Source organism: Fukomys damarensis, unplaced genomic scaffold, assembly GCF_012274545.1.
Source record: "Fukomys damarensis isolate Sample0158 unplaced genomic scaffold, DMR_v1.0_HiC HiC_scaffold_25, whole genome shotgun sequence".
In the NCBI taxonomy this organism is placed as follows: Eukaryota; Metazoa; Chordata; class Mammalia; order Rodentia; family Bathyergidae; genus Fukomys; species Fukomys damarensis.
The window spans coordinates 27,499,902-27,509,384 of NW_022900937.1; the positions used below are offsets into that span (position 1 = coordinate 27,499,902).

The window sequence follows — 9,483 nt, forward strand, 5'->3', positions numbered from 1 at the left end:
GAAGACACAGTTGGAGCACCAGTTAGGTGGCAATAGCTTGCAGGCCTAGAGCAAGGTTCTTCTAAAGGTTGAATGTTCTGAGTCAGCACCCACTATATGGCTATGTGTCTCCTATGGTAAGAGTGGTACCACTCACCACTACCTATAGTGATCTATTAGCAAAAGTTTTGTACCCTGTTCTCATGACCTTGTCTACTGCTGGCTTGGAAGTCTTAGTTTCAGAGTGGGGGAGGTTTCTTTCATATAGTGGACAAAAATATTGTTCATTGCTTTCCCCTCATTGCTTATATACACAGGGCTCTTCCCCAGGGAGATTGCCCTGTGTGAGTCTCTAAGTTGAAGATCACTAGCAAGTCTTTTTCCACATGGATTACATGGATAGTTTCTCACCTGTGTGAATTCTTTGACAATATTTGTGTGTAGTGAATGCCTTCCCACATTTCTTGTACACATAAGGCTTGTACCAGGGAGCATAATGATACCACTGAGCTGGAAGTGAAGACTTCCTTCTGGTCATTCTGGTCTCTTTATGACTCTGAGGAAACAAGCTAAAAAGGGAGTTACAGTGTTGAGAGGCGAGATTGACCCAAATTGTAGACTATCACTCCTCAATGGAGTAAAGAAAGAATATATTGGAATGCAGATCACTGAGGGTACCTATTAGCATTACCATGCTCTGTTTAAAGTCAATGGGAAAATATAACAATCCAATCCAGGCAAAATGTCAAATGGTCCAAACCCTGCAGTAGTAAAGGTATGGGTCACTACACTGGGAAAGGACCAAGCACTGCTGAGGTGCTTAAGGCCAAGGAAATACAAAATGGGTAGTTCCAAATACCAGCTATGAACCTGTGACCAGCTCCAGGAAGGACTGTAATAGTCCTTCCTTAATATGCTCGCAATGTAATATGTTGATAGACTGAATATTGGATGAGTCTTTTAAACCTATATTTGTTACAAAATGTTAGGAATAAGCATCACTAAAACTTCCCTTCTATATCGAGGAGGGAATTCGTGTTTCCATTTGTATGCAGCAGAGTTATAACATTTCAGTTAAATTCATGAACTCATCTTTTTATCAGGAGACTATGGTTTAAAGAATTACGTCCAGTTGTCAAGTTGTCAAGGAGCGGGTTGTGGTAGTTGATTTTGTCAACTTTAGTAAGCAATGCCCAACTAAATTTGCCCAGCAAAGTTAGGAATGTGGAAGACCCACCTGAGAACTGTTGAAAAATGTTATAAAATAAAAAATGAAGGCTTGCCTCTTTTTGTCGATGAACTCCAGTACTATCACCTTGGAAGTCATCTCCTGGCTTCCAACACAGATTTGTCATTCTTTCAGTGCAGAGTCTTCATCCTCCAGCTCAGATCATTCGGTTTCTGGCACAAACCCTTTGTTCTACTGATACAGACTTGCAAGGCACTACAGTGGGCTCCAGGTCAATTGGATTTTTTTGGACATCCTGTGCACAGACAGATCTTTTGCATTTTTCCACATCTGATTGTGTGGGCAGCCATTATAAGCAAATTTTTTAAATTCTTATGTATTTATATATCATGCCTTTAACTGTTTATCTTGTAAGCACTAATTGATACGATTCATGGTATCATTTTACAGACAAGTCATGGTCCATCTGATCTGTCACAAATCAGACAGCAATATGGTTTATTTTTTCATAAAAGTGATGGTAAATTTATAAAAAGAATCAGAAGTCATAAGTCACATAAGCATGAAAAGTAAATTTTTAACAGTAAGAAAACAAAATTTTAAGTAAATCATGTTGACTCCATGAAAGCAAAATAAGCAAAAGTATGTACCTAATTATTTGGGACATATGGAGATCTTGTTGAGATATGAAAAACAAAACATTTGCTAATTTAAAAATGGTTTGAAAGCTGAACTTTTCAAAAACATGATTGCATGCCTCTAAATATGTATACATATACATGTATAAAGTCAGATTCAACATTCTTTTTTACACAGTAAATGGAGTATATACATCAAGAAAATTAAAATCCAAGCTAGCTAAAATATTAAAAAATAATAAAATTTATTTTAGTGGCCTATACTTTCCAATAGTAAAAGCAAAACAAATAAAATCAAACTACATAAATATTAACCTTACTTTGAAGTGAAAATTCAATTAAATTAACCTTAATTAGAAGATATTATATTTTAAGTTGAAAGACTATGGCATACACAAAAATATATTATGTCAATATTTTTATAGTAAGGACTACAGGTACATATTTTGGATATTTACAAGTGATTTACTGAAAAACATAGAACAGACATATTCTAGGATCTCTCCACCTTGGAGTGTATTTTCCAGAAACTTTATGAAGAGATACTGACATCAAATTTTTCATTTAATTCATACATGTCTCCACTACATGATGAATTTTCAAGTCTTACATGTATAGGGTTTCTCCCCAGTGTGACTTCATATAGTTGATAAAAACTGTGTTCACTGAATGCTTTCTCTACATTACTTACATACATAGGACTCTTCTCCAGTGTGAGATCTTCTGTGTCTATAAATTGAAGACTCACTAGCAAATCTTTTTCCACATGGCTTACATGCGTAGAGTTTCTCACCTGTGTGAATTTTTTCATGTATTTGACAATATTTGTGTGTAGTGAATGCCTTCCCACATTGCTTGCACACATAAGGTTTCTCCCCTGTGTGACTTTTTTCATGTATGCTATAAGAACTCTTTCTAGTAAATGTTTTTCCACACTCCTTGCACACATATGGTTTCTCCCCTGTGTGCCTTTTTTCATGATTGTTGTAAGAACTCTTTGTAGTGAAAGCTTTTCCACAATGCTTGCACAAATAAGGCTTCTCCCCGGTATGAGTTCTTGCATGTATTCGACAATACTGATGTGTAAGGAATGCCTTCCCACATTGTTTGCACACATAAGGTTTCTCTCCAGTGTGAGTTCTTTCATGTATTTGACAATAATTGTGTGTAGTGAATGCTTTCCCACATTGTTTACATATGTAAGGTTTCTCCCCAGTGTGAGTTCTTTCATGTCTCTGGCAGTGACTGCTTGTGCGGAAGGCTTTCCCACATTGCTTACATATATAGGGTTTCTCCCCAGTGTGAATTCTTTCATGGCTTTGACAGCTACTGTGTAAGCTGAATGCTTTTCCACATTGCTTACATACATATGGTTTCTCACCACTGTGAGTTTTTCTATGTTTACAAAGTGCGGACTTATCAACAAATCCTTTTCCACATTGCCTACATACACAGGGTTTCTCCCCTGTATGAGTTTTTTCATGTCTTTGACAATATTTGTGTGTAATGAATGCTTTACCACACTGTTTACACACATAGGATTTCTCTTCAGTGTGAGTTCTTTCGTGTATTCGGTAATAAATGTGATTTGTGAATGCTTTTCCACATTGCTTACATACATAGGGTTTCTCCCCAGTGTGAGTTCTTTCATGGCTTTTACAGTTACTATGTGTGCTAAATGCTTTCCCACATTGCTTACATACATAGGGTTTCTCCCCAGTGTGAATTCTTTCATGGCTTAGACACTGACTATGTCTGCTGAATGCTTTCCCACAGTGCTTACATGTATGAGGTTTCTCCCCAGTGTGAATTCTTTCGTGGCTTTTACAGTGAGTGTGTGTGCTGAATGCTTTCCCACAGTGCTTACATGCATAGGGTTTCTCCCCAGTGTGAATTCGTTCATGTCTTTGACAGTGACTGTATCTGCTGAATGCTTTCCCACATTGCTTACACATATAGGGTTTCTCTCCAGTGTGGGTCCTTTCATGTATTTGACAGTGACTGTGTCTGCTGAAAGCTTTTCCACACTGCTTACACATATAGGGTTTCTCTCCAGTGTGAATTCTTTCATGTATTTGACAGTTACTGTGTGTGCGGAAAGCTTTCCCACATTGCTTACATACATAGGGTTTCTCCTCCAGGTGAAACCTTTCATGAATTTTACAACAACTTTGAGTATTGAAGGCTTTCCCACATTGCTTGCACACATAAGGTTTCTTCTCAGTGTGAATTCTTTCATAGAGTTGAACACCACTCATGCTACTGGAAGCTTTCACATTTTTCTTTCCTATGAAGGTCTTGTCTTCGGGGTGTGTTATTTCACTAAGCTCAGAGCAGGTCTTCCCACATTGCTCATACTGACAGGGTTTCTCTCCAGTCTTTGTCCTTCCAGGCTTCTGAAAGGACTGGAAATCACTGTAGATTTCTCCATGCTCATTGCATTTACTCAGCTTGCTATCAAATCCCAAATATTCATGTGGCTTGAGTCCAGTATGAGGGAAAGTGGGCACATTTTGTGATAAATGCCCAATTAGGGACTTTCTACAAGCAAAACTTTCAGCTGGCGTCAAAGCAGCTTGTTGCATAACCACACTAGCATCTGGAGTCCAAAGGAATATATTTTCATGTTGAGTCCAAGCTTTATGTTGATAGCACTTTGCTATCTCTTCATTTCTGTAAAGAAAAAAAGAACAAAAATATCAATTGTAATAGAAAGATCTCCATATCAATAATTTACCATAAATTGTGTCTTGATGCCTGCTGAGAAATTTTGAGAACGAACAGGTTGAATGCCCTGGAGGAGGCCTCCAAAACAGCCATTCCCCAAAGGATGGCATTCATTTGGGAATTTTAAAATAATATGTTTGCAATACATAAGGTCATTTAGGTCACTAATACTTCGGTATATCACAGAGTGATCATTTCTGACACCTTCTCCCCCACCACTATCCCCTTCTCCCCTTACCCTGGTCATCTTTCCCACCTTCAACAAGTCAGCTCTTTTTTTTATTTTTTGGAGACAGGGTCTCACCATGTAGTTGAGACTGACCTGGAACTCACTATGTAGTCCAGGCTGGTCCGGAACTCACAGCAGTTCTCCTGCCTCAGCCTCCCGAGTGCTGGGATTACAGGCGTGCGCCACGACGCATGGCCTTAAGTCAGCTTTTATGTACTCTACCATACCTCCTTAATTTTACTCCCTAATTTATATCTTGGTATCTCATTTAAATGAAAAGATGAGTAATTCATTTTCTGTGACTGACCTTTTTCATTTAACATGAGATGGATTCCAATCTTTTTTTTTTTTTCAAAAGATATGTTGTTCTTCTTTACAGCGCATTTTTTTCAGTGCTAAGAATTAAACAAGGATTTTAGCACTAAATTAGTTGTTTTTCTTTTTTTTTATTTCTTAATTGGAGAGAGTTTCTCATTGATCATTAATTTACTCACTGATCATTAATTTGTTCAGGGTGAACTTCACACCATCATCCTGCTGGCTCAGTTTACCAGAGTGCTGGGATTATAAGATGGCACCACCATGGTGAGCCTATCCCACATTCTCTTTATCCATGCATACAATGACGGGCAGTGAGGCTGTTACCAGAGCTTAGGTATTAGGAATTATTTTTGGAACTTTGCTGCTGTTAATAACCATGCATGCCGTGCATACCGTGCTTTGAGCACGGGTATACATGTATCACTAAGATATGATAATTTTAAATCCTTTTAGAATATACATAGGAGGTTTGCTGGGATCAAATACAAACTATTTTTATTTTTCGGGGAGGGGAGACATCTGTATATTGATTATCAAAATGGTTCTACTTTAACATCCCTACCAACAACATTATGTGGGTACTTTCCAAGAATTTTTAAACATGAATGCACTCAATTCTCTAGAGAATGTTTTGAAATCTATTATTGCACTAGCATTCATTTGCATTTTGAATATTGCTTCTAGGCTGTGAATTTTTTAGATAATGTATGTCTTACATTCATACATATGTATATATATAAAAAACACTTGAAGATGCGCTGTCAAATTTCAAAATTTATTCTTTCATATATGTCTATACATAATACCTAAATGCAATTTCATACATTTTCATGATGTTGGTCATGAAAGAATTTTTTAATAATAATGTATGAGATAGTAACTCTTGTTGTATAATGTTACTACTGAGTTCCCTATATTGGAATATTTCTGCATTCAATTGTCAAATTATACAAAATCAACCTGTATGCATATCTGGAGAATTTTTGTGAGATTAAGAGATTAAATAAGTTTGAATACGACCTCATTTGTAGAATTTCCTTGGTTGTAATATTTCGACTTATATACCAACTTTTGGGGAATATCCCTTTTCCTTATGAATGCAAATTACCTTAGATTTTTTGAACAATTTTTGTATTCTTCTTCAATTTGCTGGTTGTCCCAGGTCCGTCCTGAATTATAGCATAGAAATACAAAAGGACACTATATCATTATATTAAAATTAACAGCAGTTAGATTCATGGTATAATATAAACAGGCCAGAGATATTCTTCAAAATGTTTTTACATTCTATTTAATGAATCTGTAGCAATGAGCTAGAACCAATGCTCCCTCATTGTATAAATGAGAAAATGATGCCATCCTTACCTATAGCTGTCATATTCATAACAGTTTCCCACATCACATCTCTGTAGAGCTTCTTTTGGGATGGATTCAGCAAAGCCCACTCCTCCATGGAGAAGCTCAAAGTTACATCCTCCAAAGTCACTGCCTCCTAAAAAAAATCACATATATTCTCCCTGAAAGAAGGTTCGGACTCATACCCTGAGATATCTGAACTTCTCTTGTAAAAGCTGAAGTGAGGTTGATTTCTTCAAATATTAACTCCGTGTCTTGGTCACCAAACCCATGTATATGCATATAGTTTTACAAAGCAGTTCTGATACTAGATTGCAACTCACTGCTACAGCAAAAGCAGAATCATAGCACTGGCTGCCCAGCAGGGCACAGAAATTGTACATTGTTTCTAAAGCAGAGCTCATAGAGGCAGCCTACAAATCACCATCTAACTACAAAACACAGGGGCAGATAAATATCTAATGAATGGTTCTGAAAGACATAGATTATATCTCTTTTCAAATCTATTAGTTATAGAATTAAGCCATTCTTTCTTTGATTGTACTTAGGCAGCATTTCACAATTCAAATCTTGTTTCATAGGGAAAAAAAAGAATAAAAGGAAAAAAATGGAAACAAAATTTTTGTAAATAACGAGAAGAGCTGAAGGGAGGGGAATAAAAAAAAGAAGATATACCATGTACAAGTACAAACTGCCTATGATGAATGTTAACCCTATGTATTTCATTCCTTCATTCATTCATTCATATATTGGTACAGGGGATTGAACTTGGGACCTTTTGTTTGCAAGGCAGGTGGTAGAACCACTGAGCTAAACCCCAGACTATGTATTTCTAAAACGTACCAGTTAAAAAAATAAATAAATAAATAAATAAATAAGGTTTACAAATAATAACAAATGGTAATGGAAAAACAGTATTATTGGAGCAAATCTACGGACACTGAAAATCAGGAAAGTGTGTCTTATTATCTTATAGCTCAGTGACATCAAATATTCACCCTGCACTCAGATATAATTCTAGGATTGTCTGAGGGAGATTAATGATAGGCAGAATATGAATAAAATATATTAAACACATTAAAATGAAGATATCACAAAAAATTAGGAACTAATTAGAAAAGGGAAATTTCAGCCAGGTGTGGTGATAGATGCCTGTAATCCTAGCACTGGGAAGGCTATAGGAGGATGGCCATGAGTTTGAGGATTGGCAGGAGTTCAAAATCTAGCCCCAGTTGTAAATTTAGACCAGTCAGGATTACAAAGTGAGACTCTATGTCAAAGTCCCCTTGAAAAGGAAAACTTAAACAAAACACCCGTGATCTGTTAAAAAAATTATAGTGGTGCAATAGAAGACAGACAACATTCAAGATCTTGTGAGCAAGGTGATAGCTTGCATACTATGCATAAAACACATTCATATCCACCTTTAGTGACAACATGGTTAGTAGAGAGAATGACAAATGCATCTCAGGAAAGAAAGACAGCCCTGCATGGATCCATGGATTTAGTAAACAGAATACTAAATCATGATGCAGCTCATATTAAACATTTCTGGAAGAAATCACAGTATGTTTCATTTATGTTCAGAAGAAATAGGTATGTACTTGGAAATCTGGATCATATACTCTTCTATGTACATAAGTTACACATTGATTTTATACAGGGAGAATGAGAATAAAATATTCGGTGTTTATTCAATAATACAATTTTTTATAGAGTAAAGAGCAATGAACACCAATCTCAAAAATAACTACAACCTATCTGACTAAAGGAAAACATGAATATAAAACAAGATCCAAATTTTAAGAAAATTAAGGTATGGAAGAACACAATAAGACTTCTGCAAGGATGGAGAACCAGCTTATGCACTCCACACTCATCTCCTTTCGTTGAAGTTTACCAAAATCAACAGACTAGTGACTTCTTCCAATGTCCAGAGAATATATTGTGCTAGTATTTTTTGGAAATAGATGTGATTCTCATCAAGAACACTTGAAAAATCTTGAACCTCATGATCAATGGAATTGATGAGAAAGCAATTTTCCCTTGATTTTGGGTATCATCAATTTCAAAGAACAGTGAGATAAAAACAAAACAAAACTTGCAAAATACTTCCCTATGCAATTTCTGTAGCACTGATTGAAAATCCCAAGGAAAGAAACTAAAAGAACACTAGTCGTGGAAAATCATACATGGTAAACTTAGGAAGAGCTGCCAAAGGAGGAGAATGGTCATCAGTAAGGCCAAAAAGGTTGAGTAAGGAAGGGGGTTTATCATCTGTCTACTCTCTTTCACTGCCCAAGGCCCATGACAAAACATACACCTAGGACATTTATATTGTTAGTATCATTAAATCTCATCAAAAGATTTTGGAAATAAAATTTGTTATAAAATACTTAAATAGCAAATTACCAATAGCAAAGTTCATATTCATTTATATTTGTCTTCAAATGGAAAAAGATGAGGCATAATTCACAGACGAAGCAGCAATAAACAAGCACAGTTGCAAATATGAGTTCTAAAGATTCCCAGGAAGCACCTGGTCACCAAGAGAACAGGTCAGACTATCAGAAAAAGAGAGAAAAGGCATCAGAGCTGATCAATATGTAGACACCTGAATTATGGAGCAAGTCCTATGACTACCTGGAACAGAGTAGTTATTACATGGAAACTGATGAGGATAAATTAAATAGGAAGCTATGTAAAAAGCACACACATATAGCATAATTTAATAAAATCTACTGGAAGTATATTAATTTGATAATATTCAATTTTTAACTCTAAGTAATTAAAGGATTACAGTGATCAGATGATGATTCAAAAGGAAATTCTCTAAAAAGAACAGCTTTTACTATATATTCCATTAAACAGTGTGTCAAACTATATAAGGCAAAAACATGAATGTGAAGGGAAAAATCATTTATTTAAAAGTATGTCATAGGGGGCCGGGGATTTACCTCAGCAGTTCGGTGGCCTGCCTCGCAAGCACAAGGACCCAAGTTCAATCCCGGGTACCAAAAAAAAAAAAAAAAAAAAAAAAAAAA

At 36.0% G+C, this 9,483-nt stretch overlaps 1 protein-coding gene across 1 annotated transcript in view; it reads right to left on the reverse strand.

Moving 5' to 3' along the window:
• Nucleotides 1-2,410: 2,410 nt before the first annotated feature.
• The window catches only part of LOC104852962 (zinc finger protein 709-like), a 21,481-nt gene continuing 14,408 nt past the window's right edge, over nucleotides 2,411-9,483 (reverse strand). Inside the window, exons 2-4 of the mRNA XM_010610801.3 lie at nucleotides 6,449-6,575; nucleotides 6,192-6,252; nucleotides 2,411-4,479 (exon numbers count right to left, since the gene is read on the reverse strand). Coding sequence (XP_010609103.1) covers nucleotides 2,490-4,479; nucleotides 6,192-6,252; nucleotides 6,449-6,575 — 2,178 coding nt within the window. The 3' untranslated portion in view covers nucleotides 2,411-2,489. The remainder of the gene's footprint in view (nucleotides 4,480-6,191; nucleotides 6,253-6,448; nucleotides 6,576-9,483) is intronic.